At 42.1% G+C, this 21,166-nt stretch overlaps 1 protein-coding gene across 2 annotated transcripts in view; it reads right to left on the bottom strand.

Annotated features, from left to right (window-relative positions):
- VPS16 (VPS16 core subunit of CORVET and HOPS complexes) overlaps positions 1–21,166 on the bottom strand; it is a 286,660-nt gene that overhangs the window by 186,003 nt on the left and 79,491 nt on the right. For both annotated transcript variants that reach the window (XM_075829956.1, XM_075829955.1), the window contains exons 5-7: positions 9,349–9,493; positions 4,215–4,330; positions 1,119–1,241 (exon numbers count right to left, since the gene is read on the bottom strand). In XM_075829956.1, the coding sequence (XP_075686071.1) occupies positions 1,119–1,241; positions 4,215–4,330; positions 9,349–9,493 (384 nt within the window). The remainder of the gene's footprint in view (positions 1–1,118; positions 1,242–4,214; positions 4,331–9,348; positions 9,494–21,166) is intronic.

Raw genomic sequence — 21,166 nt, 5'->3', positions numbered from 1 at the left:
TAAAGTAACAATTTTAATAAACTAAGACATTAAAGCCACTATGCAATAAAACAGGTAAATAGTCAGAGACAGATCACATTACATATAAATCCTAAATATGCCCTAACAAGGAATCAGCCCTTTTTCTTTCTAAACCACGATAAGAGTTGATCCCAGCATACAAAGGGTTAAACGATAGAGGTCAGAGGAGTCTTTGATCTCCGCCATTGTGGAGCTGACCAGTTACTGATCACACGGACAGTGCCCGCACGATCACCATGACGAGTACGCTCATCAGCCAGCCGCTTATGATAAGTATACGCGTCAATATGAACTGCTTAGTCACTGCATGCTGAACTTCACTGAAAGTAACTAATATAGGCCTGTCAGTGAACTGTAATTATAGCGCTGCACATTCATGTGTGTGATACCATAAAGCTAATCCGCCATGTCACGGCAGTTTTTTTTTACGGCCGCCACATGGCTGCATTAAAATCAATGTACATCTATGGGGCTATTCACACGGATGTTTTTTTGCCAAGTGAATGGCCCGTGAAAAAATAGACCATGTCCTATTTTTGCCCGTTTTCACGGATCTTTCAATAGACTCAGAATAAAGCCTACGAGGGATGTCAATTCGGGTCATGCATGAATGCAAATCGGCTGTGGACAACAGAAGTTTTTCACAGCCGATTTGATACTTGCTCGTGTGAATAAGCCCTAAAGCTACATTCACAATTTTTTTAATGGCCGTCACACAGCCATTTTCAGAACAATAAAGTTCTATGGATGTATTCACAAGCCACTTTACCCCCAGTCTCTGTGGGGCCTCAGTACTCACAGTCCATCCAGAAAAAACAGCAGCATAGAGGCAGGTGTATGCAAAAGAGTATCCTTCTTTTATTATTCCCAGCACATAATAGAAAAATCAACGTTTCGACTCGCACAGGAGTCTTTGTCAAGCCTATAAGTTTTTAATGGCCATTGTTTTCACTGTGGTGTGAATGTAGCAAGGAGGAATTTTTGTTTGTTCTCATCTGCTAAACAGAGTTTTCTTATTTGTGTAGATTTCTAAATTTTTCATTATTATTTCCCCGTGTGAATTATGTTTATTCAGATACAAGAAATGTTATCATTACCTTCAGTGATGAAGTTCCCATCCATATGTAACCACTATCTGTGAAGACTGCTAGGAACTTATAATGAAATGACACGGACATATGCAGGTAAGCGCCAGACAGAGGGTTCAGTCCAGGTAGAGTCTACAATAAAAGTCGCCTGTTAAGTCATGGATGTAATACCTGGAACTCTTTCGAATGTTATTGAGCTATACTAATCTTTTGTATACTTTATGAGCAACAAATGGAAATAAGGTACACGTTGGTCTTTAAGCTTTGTTGAGGATGCAGGTTCGGCTACTGACTAAAGGGCCGACCACACAGCTTCCAAAACACAGTTACGCAAGTCGATAGGAGCAGAAGTGGCACAGCGCTTTCTTATCACTGCTGCCACTTTGTTCTGGCGACTAGCGATGTGCCATTCATGTTTTTAGTGCAGTAACCCCTTTAGGCCAGAATCACACACACAGTTTTGATGTCGTTTTTGGCTCAGTATTTTGAGCCAAAGCCAGAAGTGGATCCTGTTGGGAACTGGTGTTAACCTGCCCATTTAGTAAGTATGGCTTGTTTTTGTGTTTTTTTTGTTTATTAGTATGTCCCATTTTTTGGTGAATTGCTTTAATATAAGGAATGAGTAGTTCTAGTGTAGGGACTCCCAAGACGGTGAGGATCCCGGACGTGGGTTGCGAGCTTGCGTATTTTGTCCAAAATATCAACTAATACCTCCTGTTTATCATGTGTACTTTTTCAGGAGGCAGCCAGGTCTCATAATGCTGGGGGACATTAGTATGCCATTCTCTGGTGTGGCGTGCAGGGCAGCCCGTCTGATCGAATAGTATGGGAGTGACTAACAGGCTGTGATCCGGCAAAATACGCTACGCCGTGCGACCGACACATTGTTTGAAGCTTTGGTTGTGTGCAGTGATAACACGGAGCAGCCACTCCCCTCAAGATTAGTGAAAGTGGATATTACTAGCATATTGTACCTGAGCACTCTTCTCCCTGTGTAGCATTTGTGGTTTGTCTGCCTCCTGTTGGGTACTGGTGTTAACCTGCCAATTTAGTAAGTATGGCCTGTTTTCGTGTTGTTGTTTTTTTTGAGCCAAATCCAGAAGTGGGTCAAAAAGGAAAAGGTATAAAAACTGACAAATCTCCTTTTTGCATCCACTATTGTGTTTGACTAAAATTATTTAGCCAAAACTGCACCAAAAACTGCATCAAAGTGTGTGTGTGTGTGTGTGTGTGTGTGTGTGTGTGTGTGTGTGTGTGTGTGTGTGTGTGTGTGTGTGATCCTGGCATTAAAGGGGTTTTCCTATAAACATTTATCACCACCTTTCCACAGGATAAGTGATAAATGTCTGATTGCTGGGGGTCCGACTGCTGGACCCCTCAACGATCACTAGAACATGGGTCCCCCAGCACCCTGCGTGAATGGAACAGTCATGCGTATGGGTGGCCACAGCTTCATTTACATATGACTTGTGGGACATACGGAGAAAGCCAAGCGTTGTACTCGGCTATTTCCGTCAGTCCCATTGACAGTGAATTGAGCAATGGTCACGCATGCACACCACTGCTCCATTCAAAAGCACGACTCAGAGACCCACGTTCTTGTGATCACTGGAGGGCCCTGCGGTCGAACCCCCATCGAATAGACTTTTAGCATTTAGCCTGTGGATATATAATACATGCGGATTGTGGAAAAAATCCCTTTAAAGGGGACTGGTCATCTCTCCGGACATGTTTGTTTTAGTAAATAATTGGTACAGTTCTAAGAAAATATATTCCGAAAATTATATTTCATGCAAAACAAATATTTACCAAAATTGACATGTCAGAGTAGACAGGTCCTCTTTAAGGCCCTGTTCACACAAAGTTTTTTTGACAAGTTTTTTGACGCGGAAACCGCGTCAGAAAATAGAGGCGGAGGCATTTTTTTCCCGCGAGCGTTTAAAAAAAGAAGCGACATGCCCTATCCTCGGCCGTTTACACCTCTTGACCTCTCAATGACATCAATGGGAGGCAGAGAAAGCATATTTTGCGGCGTTTTTGCCTGTGGCGCTCAATGGGCGCGAGCGAATAACGCGGCAAACGGCGTGCAGGCAGATCAAAATCTGCCTCAAAATTCCAAACGGAACATTGAGGCAGAATTTTCTGCCTGTAAAAAACTCCATGTGAACTCAGCCTAAGGGATTTATTCACTGCAGATTTGATGATGAATTTTCATCTGAAAAGGGCTTAAAGAAAATCATGCACGTGCTGCAGAAACAACTCCATTCAGATGTATTAAAAGATATTTTTTGCAGAAATTTCTGTAAGGAAACTGCCGCATGTAAACCTTGCCTAAGGCCTCATGCCCACTTCAGTTATTTACTTCAAGGTGCTATCCGGTTTTTTAACTGATAGCACCCTGACACATTCATTTCTATGGGGCCATGCACACTTCCGTTGTTTTGACGGTTCCGTTCGTCCGTTCAGTCCAAAGTAGTGCATGTCCTACTTTTGTCCGTTGTTCAGTGACCGTGGGGCCCATTGAAGTCTATGGGTCCGTCAAAAAAAAAAAAAAAAAAAGGGACGGCACACAGAAGGCATCCTTGTGCCGTCCGTTTTTCACGGATCCGTTGCTAAGCAACGGCAGGGCGTGCTAAAGTTACCTGAATTCAACACACAAGATGGAATTTAACCGACCGTTTAAAACGGAAGCACAGCATCCGTTTAAAACGGAACAACGGAACGTACCCGGAAACCACACGGATGTCGCAACGGACACACGGATCCATTTTAAACGGACGTGAAAACGGTGAAGGATGTGTGCATGAGGCCTAAGAAACAGATGCACCCACAGATAAAACACAGGGCGGAACTTTGAAAATAACAAATAACAGTGCAAATAAAAACAGTGGCGCTGCTCATAATGACCAGATTTTCTAAGCCAAATTGAAAACGAAAAGCAACCACTTGGTTAGTTACTAGGGGCAATAATTGGGAAGAAGCCCATCTAATGGGAGGAATTTCATGACCCAGCACTCAAATTGTAAAGTATAAGACAATGACAAAAGTAGTCGGATTAGCTTTTTTTTCTTAACAGCAATACAAAATTAAAAAAGTTGTACTTACTATAGCAGAACAGACTGTGTTATCCAAAAGGTACAACTCTTTGCCAATGGCTAGTAAAATCAATGTCATCCGATCCTGTAAAAGAACTGTCCAACAAGAAGGTGCCACTTTAGGACCTGAAGAAACAAAAACAAGTTTTAGCCCCTTCACGCACCACGATGTAATAGAATGTCCTGGTGCAGGGGGAGGGGGGTGTTTGAAGGTAGGGTGGCTCCATACGATGCGTGTGACAGCTGTGTATAACCGCTGACAACCGGAACTAAACAATCGGAACTAAGCGATCACGCTGTTCTTGGCTGTTTAACCCCTTAAATGCTACGGTCAATAGCGACCGCAGCATCTGAAGCGTTAAAGGGGGTGGCAGATTTTTTACGTGGATGTCCAATTTGATACGGCGCAGATCCACACTAGGATTAACCCCATTCAATGGAAAATTTCTGCAACATCTGTACAAACACACGGATGGCCATTTAAAATCAATGAAAAGCGGATTTCATGCAGTATTCAGCGTGGAATCCGACCCGTGTGAAAATAGAATAATCTCGTTTGAAATGACAGATTACATCGTAATCTCGCGACATTACGCTTGCCTTGCTGCAATCTCACAGAAAAGATTCAGAAGTGTCAGGATTCTGAATAAACATCACGTCCAGGCTGGTAGTGATGTATATTCATTATTAGGACACTGCAGTAATGTTATAGTGTGTGTGTATGAGGCTGCACATAACAATATAGCTATATCGCTAGTGCAGTGTAAATGAATGGAGAGGAGTGCATGAGGCTGATTGGTCAGCGTCATACACTCCTCTGTACAACGGCCACTTGGTCTAACGTAAAAACATGCCCACTTGGACATTAAGAAACTCATTAGCATAAAGCTAAAAATTGCTCATAAAGTGGTTTAAAATAGATCGTTTTTCAAAATAAAAAGCATTACTGTCACCTACATTATAGCGCCCATCTCCTTATATAGGAGTTATGCCACTTATAATGTGGTGACAGAGCCTCTTTAACTTTAGCAACCAGTGCCAGGCAGCTGCTGCCAATATAAAATCAAATCATGAAAAGAAGCAAAGATGCACATGAAGAGAACATAGTTCTGCACACGCCTCTAATCCGACCACACATGGAATATTGTGTACAAATTTGGGCTCCTGTGTATAGGATGAAGAAATCTGTAGCGAGCGCAAAGGACGGTGACCAAAGTAATTGGGGATGGATCGATTGCAGTTATCAAAGTTGGGGTTATCCATTCGGAAAAAAGACAGCTTAGGGGAGTTCTAATTCCTATGTACAAACATACCAATCAGCAGTACAGAAAGAGCGGTCTAACGATCTTTTTTATATCTAGGCCTGTAACCATGACAAGGGGGCATTCACAAAGTCTAGAGAAAAGAATGTTTCACCATCATCACAGACCGGGATTATTTACTGTAAAAGCAGTGAGACTATGGAACTCTCTGCCACAAGATGTTGTGATTGTTGATTCATTAAACAAGTTCAAGAGGGGCCTGGATACTTTTCTTAAAAGATTTAATATCACTAATTTTACTGTACTAGGTTGCAAAAGATGGGTAGTTGATCCAAGGATTAAGGCCCCAGGCACATGACCGTAGATTTCGTCCGTAATTTCGGGCCGTAATTACAAACCCATTCATTTCTATGGCCGACAGACACCTTCCCGTATATTTACGGGAAAGTGTCCGGGCCGTAGAAACCTTTAGTAAAAAATAGAACAGGTCCTATTTTTTTTATTTTAAAGACCGTGCTCCCATACTTTATAATGGGAGCACGGTCCACAAATGCGGTTGACTGTCCGTGTCTGGCCGTGCCCGTAAATATGGACCAGGATTATGGGCATGGTCGTGTGCATGGGGCCTAATTCAAAATGACAAATTTGGAGCCAAAATGACATTTGGAAACTGCCTTATAGGGGCGTTTGCCTTCCTCTAGATCAACACTAGATATATAGGTTGGATTTAACAGACATGTGTTATCTTTAAACCTTAACAATGTAACTATGTACTGGGACAAATTGGTCATCATGCCACTAGATCCATTATCTAGGGATTTATCAGGGAAGGATACCCAGATACAGTTGGTATCCTCATTTAAATATCTGGGTATACAAGTATCATCTTGCCCAAGGGAATTCATTACTCTCAATGTGAATCCTATGATGGAGCGAGGAAGTGCTAAAGTAAGTGCCTGGTGTAAAGTCCCACTCTCGGTGATTGGTAGGGCTAATTTGACCAAAATTATGCTAATGCCTAATCCTTATACTTCCTGCACAACTCACCTGTATGTGTCCGTATGGTATATTTCTGTAGAATTCAGAGACTCTTTAGGTCTCTTATTTGGAATGGTAAACCAGCAAGGGTACGTCTTGAGACACTCGAAAGAGCCAAAGATCAAGGGGATTTGGCGGTGCCCAATCCATGGCTTTATTATTTTAGCACCACAGGCCCAAAAGATCAATGGATGGGACTGGCCTACAGCTCATATATAGCAGAAAACCTGCTGGCTTGGCAGGGGGGGGGGGGGGGAGACCTCCTCTGTACCTAATGGAGATCGGTGCTCAGGGCAAACCACCAGATGAGCTCCCAACATTATCACTTCTAATCAAAATGTGACATAAGATTAAATACATGCAGGGTTTGGAAGGTTGTAACAAACTGACACCTTTATGGAGAAACCCTAAACTATGTGAAATACAAGCACTACAGAGCTTCCTTCCATGGGAACGACCAGACATCCATAAGGTGACAACTGTTTTCTGAGGAACATATATAGAGATTTGAGCAGCTAGAGGAGGAATTTAATATATCACATCACATATTCTACAAATATCTCCAGTTGCGCCATGCCCTGTAGGTGCAGGCTTGGACGACTAACCTTACCATTTCCCCTCATCCTGTACTTGATATCCTTGTTTCACAGGGAAACACAAAAGGAATTATTTTGGTAATATATAGACACCTTCTTGATTCTTATCACAACAAATTCCCCTTGATTGTGCGTGCCAAATAGGAAGCGGATATAGGTCCTTTAACAGAAGAACAATGGGATGATATTCTAGTAAATATACCTGGGTAGTCAGAGTGAGGCCCAGAGGTATTCCCAAATGCTATTAATCCAGAGAGTGTATAGAACACCTGATTGGCTACACATGCCTCGATTTAGAGGGGATGTAAAATGTCCTCGTTCTGATACTGATGGAGCTCACTTACTTCATATGATGTGGGAATGTGCCCTCCTGGGTTCTTTTTGGAATAATGTATTAGCTTTAAAACATAGAGTATATGGTATTTCAATCCAAGCCGATTCTAAGATTTGTATATTGAGACTATTCAGGGCCGCACCGTCCATGAGGCGAGACAAGCATCTCGCCTTATGCGGCGGCCTGCTGCCTCTCTGAGGAGGATGGCGGTGCCACTGAAACCAGCTGCCGCCAACCCCTCCTGCACTACAATTGTACCTGCGACACAGTGTATGGTGCTATTATATATAAGGGAGTAGTACGTGGCACCATAAGAATTTTATCTTCGTTTATAGGTGCAGAAATGTTTGAAAAGTGAGAAGCTGAAGCCATCTGAGCGGCAAACTGCAGAAATGGGCTGTGGAAGGGAGAAGGAATTAGAGAGGCCTGGACCGGATGGAGAAGAAAAAAAAAGGAACAACTAGAATAAGAGAAGACGTCACCTGTGACTCACTCAATGTAAATGTTTATTCTGCCTCTAATCAGTACTGTAGTCACTGTATGATCTGCAGCGAGATGATGGTGGTATGATTTTTTTTGGGGGGGAAACAGCAACACCGAGCATAACCTTACCATTGTTCGGGCCATGCTGGGAGCTGTAGTTTTATGCCGTACAAGCCTACACAGCAGAGGTTGCACTAAATTGAGCCATATGTGTGCTGGTGCTGTATTTATGTACTGAGCTTTGTTCTAGTACTGTATGTATGTACTGAGCTTGGTTCTGGTGCTGTATATAAGTATTGAGCTTTGTTCTGGTACCTTATATATGTATGAGCTTGGTTCTGGAGCTGTAATTATATAGGATATATTTATAATAACAAAATTGCAGGGCAGATGGAATGGTTTTAAATTCATTGTATATTTGATGGGAACCTGTCTGGAAGCTTTAACCCCTTGAACCGCCACCATGCAGTAATACATGACCTGACAATATTTCCAAACATTCCCCCTGTGTGTTTTTTTCAGATGCAGCAAAACCTATGAAATCAACTTTTAGAATTGTGCAAGCTGAATGCTAATTACTTATTAAAGGTTCATGAGGCTGTGCCGCTATCCTAAAAAGTGACATAGTCCTGCCTCCAAACCCACCTTGCCATGCTTGATTGACATCCCCCTGGCTGTTATACATCACAACTACTCTGCAACTTTCTCGGATGTGCCATTGCCTTGTACTACTTGGACACACACCGTGCAGCGAGGTGTACTCTGCCTGGCTTCATCGATACACCGCGCATGCCAAGGGATTACAAGGCAACGGCGGATCTGCAAGTGTTGGAGGATGCTGCTAGTGATGTAGAACAGCCAGGGGGATGTCAATCAAGATCGCCTCAGAAAGCAGAAAAGCTAAAAATCTGCCCTGGAACTACTAAAGGAAAGCGAAATTAATGAGAGAATTTCCATAGGAATTCTTAGAATGTTATACCAGCCAAGAAAGTTAATTGCCCAACATAGGATAGAGTCACCTCCCCCCTCCCGACGATTACAGAATTCATTGCTAAAATGAATAAAACAATTAGACTACAAAGAGGCGTGTACCATAAAAGAAAAGCAGAAGCTAAGTTTGAGAGAATCTGGGGTCCATGGGTAGATACTTCGGGCCTACCTTCACCACATGTACAAGGATCTACATTTGATAATTGGATAATACAATAACACTTATGTTATGATCAAGACTCACAATGGTTATTTGTCAATTTATGCCACATTATGTATACCATGCTTAATTGATGTTTGTAATAATACATACATTGGTAAAATGAGGGCAGGGGGTTGAGGGGATTTTATGTGGTGGGATTGTTTGTATAGGATTTACCAATATAACATTTACATAAAAAATTATTTGATTTAAAAAAAACAATGTAACTATGTACATACCTGGAACATCTGGCATCCTGCGTAATTTTACTTCTTCAATATTGGATACAATTGTGAACTTCAGTGCTCCTGTTAAAATTGCAATGCCAGTTCTGTATTCGGAATGAAATACCTTGGCTTCCTGAACCTGGTTTTGCTTAACTTCCTGTGAGAAAGAAAGACATATTGTTGCAAAATAGTAGAATAAAATTACATTAACATATTTTAATGCAAGCATGTGATTCTACTAATAGAAAGATGAGGTTACATAAATCAAAAGATACTGCATGAAAAAAAAGAATGGCTGTTTTGTTATTTTTGAATAGAATCTTTAACCCCTTCCTGACATAGGACATATACTTACGTCATAGCCTAGTAGAGAGTGTATGGAGCTGGCTCACAGGCTGAGCCTGCTCCTTACAAGCCTGCTGTATAAGTCGACTCTTAACTGTAACAAGCGTAATCCCGCTAGTTTACCTCTTAGATGCCCCTGTCAAAAGTAATTGCGGGGGTCATTGTAGCCTTGGGAGCCTAATGAAGGTCTACCATCTTTGTACTTCTATTAAGCCCTGCCTCTAGCAGGGCTTAGTAGCACAGTCAGAATCACGATACACTGCAATATATTAGTATTGCAGTATATTGTGCAAGTTATCCAACGATCGCAGGTTCAAGTCTAATAGGGAGACTAATAAAGTTTAAAAAAAAAAAAAGGAGTCAAATAAAAGGTTTTTTTTTTTTTGCTTACACAAATATTCAACGTTTTAAAAAAAAACAAAAAAAAACACTTTCCCATTTTCCTCCTAGAGCATTGTAAAAAATACTTTAAATTATAAACATAATTCTCAAAATATGGCGATGTAAAACAATTGAAAAGAAAAAAATACCAAAAAAGAAAACTAGATCAATTTGGTATTGCCGTAATTGTATTGACCCATAGAATAAATTTAATATGTATTTTTTACCGCACGGTAACTACCATAAAAACGAAACCCAAAAAAATGAACGAATCACTGGGTTTTTTCCCCCCATTCCACCACACAAAGAATTTTTTCCCAGTTTCATAGTCCAAACTACGACTGGTTATGAAAAAGATCAAGCCCTCGTACGGCTTTAAAATCGACAGAAAATTTAAAAAAAAAAATATATGGATTTTGGAAGGTGGGTGGGAAAAACGAAAATGAAAATCCAAAAAAATGTCTGCAGCTGGCAGGGGGGTTAAAAGATGCATTTTACAAAAATGTCAAAAAATTCCAGTATTATATGGACACTAACTTTTCAAACAACTTCTGCTAATCTAATATGATCATGATATAGATAAACTTTGTAATTTACTTACGGTTTGTTGTTTTAGCCATGCAAATTCTCTGTGAAGCTACTGCCACTAGCGGTCTCCCTTCCGGTCATCTGCTGTCCACCCCCTATTGTCAAGCAAAGTCTATCTCCGGTTACAGAGCAGAATTTATGTGCTGCAGAAAGTAGGGGTGTGGACTGCCTGAGAAAAGCAGGAGCAGAGTGAGAAAGACACAGGATGCTGGTAAGATTTCTATGTCACTGCAGTGCTGGTGTCTCAGCTACACTGGTCAGTACTGTAGTTGACTACGCTATTCATTGCATCAAAACGACTGAACTCTTGCACAACTGGGACAAACAGAAATAATTGGCACCGGATCCGTCAAAATTGAAACCTATGGATTCCATTTGTTTCAGTCAGGGTCCCGTTCTGACGGGAAGCTCCTATGGATCAGAACGGGACCCTGACGCAGATGTGTACGGAGCCTAAATGGAGCAAACTAGTGCCAATTGACATGTCAATACGCGCTTGTTACCGGGCAGGGATCTGCCCATGTAACAGGGTCTTTATGGTATGTTCACAAGTGTAAGAACTGCTGCAGAAATTTCTGCAACTGAAAGGAAAGGTGTCGTGAAAAAAAATATTTGTATATCAATTTGCTTTTAGTGTTTTATTAAAATAAATTTTATTTATTTGTGTGTTTGTGTTTTACTTTTTTTTCTTTCTAACTTTTTCTTCACTATGGGGGCTGCCATATTTTTTTTTTCATCTCTGTATGTGTCGATTAACGACACATACAGAGATGGAATACGGCACATACATACCCATAGAGAATGCGAACGGGAGCCGTTCCATTCACTATGGTGTACGCGGTCTGTGTGTGAACGGTGCATGCGCCGCTCCCACACAGTCCAAATTGAAGGTCTTCAGCAGAGCGACATCCGGCGCCATTTTCTTGTGGACCGGAACCCGCGGCCGAACAGTAAGATGACTACTTCCGGACACGGCTTCCGGACATGTGATTAGAAGCAAGCACTAGGAGCGGATGGACCGGAGGCAGCGGTGGCGGCTGGAGCAGGTAAGTTATGTTTGTGTATGTTCGTGTTTTAGTGTGTGATTACCACTGTATGTAAGCCTACTACACTGTGTATTCGCTCAAAAAATGGCGGCACACAGTGTAGGAGGTTTGAACATTCAATCCCCTCCTTTCTCCTGGCACTAGCCATGATAAAGGAGGGGGGATTGTTTGAGGACGCTAGAGCAAGTGTGTCTTCTCAAATTTTGCAGCATAAAGCAATGTGGTTGCTTTACCACATGCCAATGCTGCAATTTTGGGAATTGCTCCCTCTAGTGACCAGCACAGGGAAATGATATAAATTAGAATCTAATTTATAATATTTCCTGACTTGTGAAAAAATGTAAAAAACTAGAACAATGTCTAATCACAGTCTAATAACTGTTTAACTAACGACACATTCCCTTGAAAACCTGAATGGGGTCATTTCTGCTGCACGTGTGTGTGTGATTTTTCGAAACTCCATTAAGACGTTTGGGATGGATTTTTTTTCTTTTTACACCAGACAAAATTGTCCTGTAATGACCAACGTTACAAGAAATAATCATATTAGAATAATCCTATGCAAAACCTTGTCTCCTCCCGTGTACCAACAAGGCTGATGCCAATCCTGGCCAAACCATTTGCCTTATTGATTTTCAAATTAGTCTGGGGTAATTATCAATATAATCCTTTTTCCATCAAGATAGTCAAGTTTAAATAACTTCTAGGAGCATTGGTGGGGCCGCCTGAAGCCAATGCCTTGGGATAGCATTCCAGCCATAAAATAGTAACTTGACAATAGTTAAATGGACCATACCATCCACCTGTAAGTTCCCGACATATCCTAAAAGGGCCACTGTTGGTTCAATAAATAGAGAAACGCCATACACCCTGTGTACCAACTCAACCACCTCTCCCCAAACACCCACCCGGGGTCCCTGTGACCATGCCATATGTTTGAAATCCACTGTGTACCGGGCACCTGGGACACTTACCACCCCCCTACACCCCATCATTTTCAATTAGCTACTCATACAACTGAAATAATTGTGATGTATGCTGTACCACAGTAAGGGTATGTTCACACGTAGTCAACAAAAACGTCTGAAAATCCAGAGCTGTTTTAAAGGGAAAACAGACCCTGCTTTTCAGACGTTTTTTTACCAACTCGCATTTTTCACGGCGTTTTTCGCGCCGTTTTCGCAGCGTTTTTTACGTCCGTTTTTGGAGCTGTTTTCATTGGAGTCTATGAGAAAACAGCTCCAAAAACGTCCAAAGAAGTGTCCTGCACTTCTTTTGACGAGGCTGTATTTTTACGCGTCGTCGTTTGACAGCTGTCAAACGACGACGCGTAAATAACAGGTCGTCTGCACAGTACGTCGGCAAACCCATTCAAATGAATGGGCAGATGTTTGCCGACGTATTGGAGCCGTATTTTCAGACGTAAAACGAGGCATAATACGCCTCGTATACGTCTGAAATTTGGCCGTGTGAACATACCCTAAGGGATAGTTTAGCTAGTGATGACACTACATCTTAACAAATTTTCTTAGAAATAGGTCCTACATTTTACACCCCATGTACTTTATTTGGCTCCATAGGGTTCCCAAGACACATAGCCGGCATCCACCTCTATGCTATGGAGATGAGGATGTTGTAGATCAAACTACATGGTCTAAAATGTATTACTAGCTATCCTCAACTAACTGTCCTGTCAAACTAATCGGATTACCTTCTATGAGGAGGTAAGTTCTAGACTGGACCTGGGTAAGGCTGTGGATGTGGTGTATCTGGACTTGTCTAATGCGTTGGATACTGTGTCGCATAAAATAAAAAAGCTGGGACTGGGGAAAAATACGTGTAATTGGGTTAAAGAGGCTCTGTCACCAGATTATAAATGCCCTATCGCCTACATAATCTGATCGGTGCTGTAATGTAGATAAGAGTGATTTTTATTTTGAAAAACTATAATTTTTGAGCAAGTTATGAACAATTTTAGATTTAGGCTAATTAGTTTCTTAATAGACAACTGGGCATTTTTTACCTTTTGACCAAGTGGGCGTTGTAAAGAGAAGTGTATGACGCTGACCAATCAGTGTCATACACTTATCTCCATTAATTTTTAGCAGTACTCGCAGCACAGCGTGATCTCGCGAGATCACGCTGTGCTGTCACATACACCCACATTAACTTTACCGAAGTGTCTTGAGAGTGAATAGACATTGCCTCCAGCCAGGATGCGATGTCTAATCACACTCCCGACACTTCGGTAAAGTTTCTGCGGGACTTACTCATACAGCACAGCATGATCTAGCAGGATCGCACTGTGCTGTCATTCACAGCATGATCTCTAATAAATATATAATAGGACAGTACAGAGATCTTTCTAATGATCTTTTTACACTTTGGTCTGTAACAATGACAAGGGGGCAGAATTTTTCTCCTAATGAATCAATCGGCATCCTCCTCATGTTTTTTTTTTCCTACCCCTGGATCAACACAGTGGGATTATAAATTGGACTTGATGGAACTATGTCTTTTTTCAACCTCATCAACTAAGTTAGGCCCCATGCAGACGACCGTGCTGCAATCACGGCCCACGATTGCGGGCACGCCCGGCCGCTGACTGCCACCCGCATTTTCGGGCGGTGCTCCCATACAAAGTATGAGAGCACGGCCCACAAAATGCAAGAGAACGGACATGTTCTATAATTTTCTGAACATTTCTACGGCACATACACCCATCCGTAGCGCTACGGAAAGGTGTCCGCGTTCAATGAAAGTGAATGGGTCTATTTTTGCGAATAGAATAACCAAAAGAGGGCATCCCAGCGGTGTCCCCTTGCCTAAGGAAAAACGCTCAGATATTGCACTATTCAAGCTAATCCTTGTCACTTGTGCAATGTATAATTTGACCCACCATACAAAATTCGTACCAAAGCCCATCTTATCCGGGATAGCCCATAGATACCCCTATTCAACGCGGTCTAGGGACAAAATAGCTCTGTTATGGGAGTAATCCGGGAATGGCAGGATGTTTAGGAATAATTTATGAAGTCTTATTGAAACATTTGAACAGCATGAAACCCAATCTGCATCAGCCCATTTGCCAAAACCTTAATGTGTGTTGAACAGCGATACTGGTCGAGAAGAGTCTGGCAATATTTTCTCTTTTTTAGGTAGGATTACCACTATTCCCATAAAGGAAAAACAGGTAAGTGGCCCCTATCAAAACAGTCTTGGAACAGACACCGAAGCGGATATTCTGAAATACTTTCAGAATTTCAGCTGTTTGGGAAACCAGCTCTCCTAATTTAACCCTTTCATGACCAAGGGTCATTGATGCCCCTGTGTCCAGGTCAAATTTTCCATTTCTGATATGTACTTCTTTAAACAATAATATCTTTGCAACCGCTTTGAATATTACAACTATTTTTACTTATGAGGCTTTCATTTTCTAGATTAATTAATTCCGTGTATTTAATTTGTATTATGACCAGACAAATCACTAATAATGTGAAAAGAAAAACTTTTTTTTGTAATTTTTTTATATATATTTACAATATATATAATACAGTATTATATCTACTCTATAGCTCTGTAACAATTAGTCTTCTCTCTCCATCATCCTGGATCGCTGTGAGCAGAGAGCGAAGAGGGCTATAAGGCTATATAGACACACACACACACACACACACACACACACACACACACACACACACGACAGTGAAAAAAATGGCAGTCAACAACGGATCAACTGTCAGTTTTTCATGGCTGTTTTGCATCAATGTGTCTCAAAATTTGAATCCATTTCCCAGCCGTCTGACCGTTTTTAACCATTTACCATCCAATTTTCATGGACGTAAAAAAAAATAAAAAAAAAAAAATGGATGAATTTTAATCGTTAAGGGTTTTTGTCCCAACCCCCTGAAAACACCAGTGCCCATGTAGATAGTGACGGAATACCACTGTAGATCGTGCTACATTGCCCACATAAATAGTGCTAGTGCCCACATAGATAGCGCCCACTGTAAATAGTCCCATATTGCCTACATACTGCAACCGTTCTCCCTGTAGATAGTGCCCACATAGTGCCACACACAGTGTCCATGTAGATAGCACCAGTATCCCCTGTAGGTAGTGCCAATATGATGCCACAGTGCCCATGTAGTGCCACAACCCCTGTATATAGCACCCCCCCTGTAGATAGCACCACACCCCCTGTATCGAGTGTCACCCCCTTTACATAGCACCACCCCCTTTACATAGCACCACCCCCCTGTAGATAGTAACTTCCCCCTGTCTATAGCAAGATCCCCCTGCAGACAGCGCCACCCCCTACCCGTAAATAGGACCCCCTTCCTGTAAATAGCACCACTGTAGCTCCCTTTAGGAGAGGAATCCCTCTGGGTTGGGATTCCGCTCCTACAGGGAGCCCCTGATGTCTCTGTCCATATATGAACAGTGAGGTAAGGGGTTAACTCTAAAAGCGTAATCCCCTGCCGGAACGGGGATTCTGCTCCAGGAGTAGCCCCTGACGTCACTGTTCATATATGGATAGTGACACCAGGGGCTTCTCCAGGAGCGGAATCCCCGACCAGAGTGTCGGCCGGGGATTCCGCTCATAGAGAGAGAGCCACTAACGTCACTGTCCAAATGGACAGTGACGTCAGGGGCTCTCTCTAGAAGCGGAATACATGGCCAGTGCGATCTGACACCGGGGATTCCGCTCCTAGAGGGAATTCAGGTGGCGCCATCTACAATAGGGAGTGTGATGCGATCTAGAGCGGGGGGGTTGCTATATGCAGGGGGTGGCGGCACTGTCTACAGCAGGGTTGGAGAGCATGCGGGGGCTCCCTCTTGGAGGGGATTCCTCGGCCAAATCGCTGGCCGCGGATTCTGATGCTGGAGGGAGCTTAGGTGGTGCTATCTATAAGGAGTTTTGCGCTACCTACAGGGGGTTGTGTGTGGCGCTATCTATAGTGGGAGGTGTATTCCGGGGTTCTCAAAGCCCCGGCCGACATGCGAGTGCAGCGCTGCTCACGCTGAAGCAGAACTCCACTCATTAGACCCGTTCCAGGCTGTAAATGTCTATATACGAGGCAACTGCACGGGGCATCGACAGTTGGACCGTCTACAGCCATATGGCAGTCGTGAAGGGGTTAAAGACTATACGCACTCCCCATCTGTGCCTTAGCCATCTTGGCTAGTAGGCCTCCCATCACCCCCCCCCCCCCCCCACAATCATAATATTGTCAGAAACATACCTTTATTCTAAACCTGCTTCAGACAATAGCTTGCAGAAGATTCGGGGCCTCTTTCAAGTGCTACATTAAGGGCCACATGGGCCTGGAGCTAAAAATTATTAGGGCATGTTGTAAGCATCGCTATGCCACCAGGGGAAGGGGGGGGGGGGTGTTAAGAGAACAAAGCTCATTGCACAAATACTGCATCAGAACTAAGCTCAACTCATAAATGCGGTACCAGAACAAAGCACAGTAAGTACATACGGTAGTATAAACAGACAGTACATAAATATGCTAGCTGAATTAAGCTCAGTACATAAATAAGGTACTAGAACTTAGCTCCATACAGAAATACTGTATCAGATCAAAGCAAAAAAAATGAATGATTTAACTACGCCTAGAAAAATATTGATGGTACCAGAACCAATCTTAGTACATAAATACTGTTTCAGAACCAAGCTTAGTCCCTAATAACTGTACCAAAATTAAGCTTAGTTCAAAAATACGGTACCAGAAGCGTAGTTAATTAAAATATGATACCAGAACTAAAGCACAGGTAATAAATATGGTATTAGAACTAAGATCAGTAGAGAGATGAATTATGAAGTCTGTTTAACCTCTGCAGTGTAATAATCATGTAAAACGACAGCTTCGGGACAGTTTCCAGTATGGCCTGAACAAACGTAAGGATTTGTGGAATTCGTTTTTTTTTTATCCAAACAAAAATAGTACCACCTATCATCTCTCTCACTGCAGACCTGATGAGAGACCGTCTAGTACCTTATCCGACAGAGTCAGAATAAACAATGATATTTAGTAACTCACAGGTGACAACTTCTTGGTTTGGAGTTATTCCCTTTTCTTCTCCATGCGTCCCAGTTAACTGTGACAACTTATCTTGACCACCACTCGTCTCTGCAGAGCTTGCCGCCCAGATGTCTTTAGTTCCTCATCATCTTTGTGCTTTCTAACAGCACAAACTTCTCATCCTTCTGCACTATTTGGCAAATGTCACCGCCTTAGTTATAACTAGCCTGCTGCCCACTAATACGGAGGCTGCTGCTGCCCCAATATTGTGCCTGGTACTTACCCTTATACTGTGTTATACTGATACAATACTACCCATTAATCTTTTAAATAGTATTCCCCAGGTGCCCCTAAAATAGGGTTACACACAGCGCCACCAATAATAGTGCTGCACAAAGTACCCCCCAAAAAAGTACCACATATATAGGTGGCCCGAGTGTCATACATATAGTGTCCACTAAAACAATGCCACATATATTACGTGCCTGTGAATCTCACATGTCCCAGTTCCCATAAATCATGAGTCATCACACTCGTCATGGACTGGCAGGTCAGTGTACCCAGGGCTCCTTTGTACTTGCTACTGCAACTTCTTTTAGAGGACACAGATACTATTGAACCTAAGCAAGTTGGGGGTCCTACTTCTCCGCGATTCTCCGATACAGCGGCTACCAGCAGAACAGGGGAGAATTATTTGAATCTCCGAGCTGGTACCCCACACACAATCAGTCACATGACTAGAAAATGCAGGATGGGGGCGTGGGAGAAAACAAATCCAAGACTAGACCCCTAATTAAATTCAGACCTCAGCCCTATATTAATTCAGACACCAGGCTCCCAAAACTAAAGACTTTAGACCAGGCCCCCAAATTAAAGGGGTTGCCCCAAGATGGATGTTTATCTCCTATATAGAGGACAAGTGATAAATGTCTGATCACCAGGGACCCCAAAAGATGACTAGAACAGAGCCCCAAGCACTCCGTTCCTCCTAACTACACGACTGCAGTAAGGAGCACGTATGGAGCAGTGGATAAGCACGTGTGCTGCCGTTCTATTTAAAGTCTATGCAACCAACCGAGACAGCAAAACACAGTGCTCAGATATCTCTGTTAGTCCTATAGACATTGAATAGAACGTTATGCAACGGCGGACACCTACTCATCCTTCGCTACATTAGAGCTCCTCCACACAGCGGAGGCTGCTGTGGGGAAGAACGGGAGGCTTGACACACCCTTCTAGTAATCAGTGGGAATCCTAGCGCTGGGGCACCCAGCGATCAGACATTTATCACCTATCCTGTGTATATGTCCTGCACCATTTCTAAATGCGGTTTTGCTGTGATTTGTGTGAAAACGCAGCATTTTTTGCTGCAATTTATGTAGGATCGTGTCAGAAGCAACATGGTTCTGTGCAAATAGCTGCACAACCGCAAAATGTCAAAAAATTGTGTCTGGGCCAGGAACATAGTTAATGAAGTCCTGTCTCATTCCAGCGTTTTAAGAAATCAATTGTATTTTCTGAAACATAATGGGCTTCCGTCTCTATAAATCTGTATGAAAAGATTCCTCCAGTCTAGTCCTGTTCTCATTAGCCGAAAAACTCCCGGATAAAAATTCCTCATAGGCATTCCATGCTATTCCTAGAGGTCATTAGTTCTCACTTCCTCTCCCCTAAGAAGCTTTAGCCAAAATGCAATCAATTGCCAGGCCAATTGACCCCTCAGCAGAATCCTTCCAAAAGTAAGACAGAGAGGCAGGGGTGAATGGTCTGACAGAGTGCAAGATAATTAATCCATATAACTAACATAAGGCATAGCCAAATAATTACTCAATGCCAAATATATTCAAGATAATGAATAGAGGAAGCACAAAAATATTGTTTGGCCGCACCGCTATTTACTTAGCCCTACATCAACCAGTCCCAGATCATGTAGGAATTGAAGGCTGTAATCACATTTCCGGAGGTCCCTCTACCTATCGGAAATTTATGACAATTCACATGCATTATTAAAGTCCCCCATAATAATTAAAGGAAGATTAAGTAAATTAGAAGTATATTCCCAAAAATATTTCTGCAGGAAAGCCGGAGTAAGGAGGAGGAACATAGACCACCACAAAGTACATTGCATATTGTTTATATTAACCCCTTCAGGACGCAGCCTGTTTTGGCCTTCAGGACGCAACCAATTTTTTCAAATCTGACATGTTTCACTTTATGTGGTAATAACTTCGGAATGCTTTTACCTATCCAAGCGATTCTGAGATTGTTTTCTCGTGACACATTGGATTTTATGTTACTGGCAAAATTTGCTCGATACATTAAGTATTTAATTGTGAAAAACACCAAAATTTTGCGAAAAATTGAAAAAATTAGCATTTTTCTAAATTTATATGTATATGCTTGTAAGACAGATATTAATTAGCAACAATTTTGTGTGGTATTACTATCACCCATATGTCTACTTTAGATAGGCATTGTTTTTTGAACATCCTTTTATTTTTCTATGACATCACAAGGCTTAGAACTTTAGCAGCTTTTCTCACATTTTCAAGAAAATTTCAAAAGGCTATTTTTCCAGGGACCAGTTCAGTTGTGAAGTGGATTTTAGGGCCTTATATATTAGAAACCCTCGATAAGTCACCCAATTTTAAAAACGTCACCCCTCAAAGTATTCAAAACAGCATTTAGAAAGTTTTTTAACCCTTTAGATGTTTCACAGGAATTAAGGCAAAGTAGATGTAAAATGTTCACATTTTTTTTTTTTTTTTGCAGAAATTTATTTTTCATCTATTTTTTTTGTAACACAAAGTTTTACCAGAGAAATGCAACTCAATATCTATTGCCCAGATTCTGCAGTTTTTAGAAATACCCCACATGTGGCCCTAGTGCACTTATTGACTGTAGCACAGGCCTCAGAAACAAAAGGAACACCTAGAGGATTTTGGGGCCTCCTTTTTATCAGAAAATATTTTAGGCACCATGTCGGGTCTGAAAGCCTCTTGCGGTGCCAAAACAGTGGAAATCCCCCAAAAGTGACCCCATTTTGGAAACTATACCCCTTGAGGAAATTATCTAGGTGTATAGTGAGCATTTCGACCCTGCAGGTTTTTTGCAGAAATTATTGGAAGTAGACCGTGAAAATGAAAATCTACATTCTTTCAAAGAAAATGTAGGTTTAGCTAATTTTTTCTAATTTCCACAAGGACTAAAAGGAGAAAATGCACCACTACTGTTAAGGATCTGCCAGGCACAGCTTCTGTATCTACGCCCATAGGTAAATCAGTCTGCACCTGCTTCTATGTCTGTGAGACTGACTCCATCTTCCACCACTCAGGATGGCAGGCTTAGGAGTGGGAGAGCCTATCACAGCCTGGCCAGACGGAGCTAGCTCCTGCCCTCTGTCTATTTATACCTGCCTTTCCTGTTCCTCCTTGCTTG

This window comes from Rhinoderma darwinii, chromosome 6 (genome assembly GCF_050947455.1).
Source record: "Rhinoderma darwinii isolate aRhiDar2 chromosome 6, aRhiDar2.hap1, whole genome shotgun sequence".
In the NCBI taxonomy this organism is placed as follows: domain Eukaryota; kingdom Metazoa; phylum Chordata; class Amphibia; order Anura; family Rhinodermatidae; genus Rhinoderma; species Rhinoderma darwinii.
The sequence above is the reverse complement of the archived record's forward strand: the minus strand, read 5'-3'. Positions and strand labels throughout refer to the sequence as shown.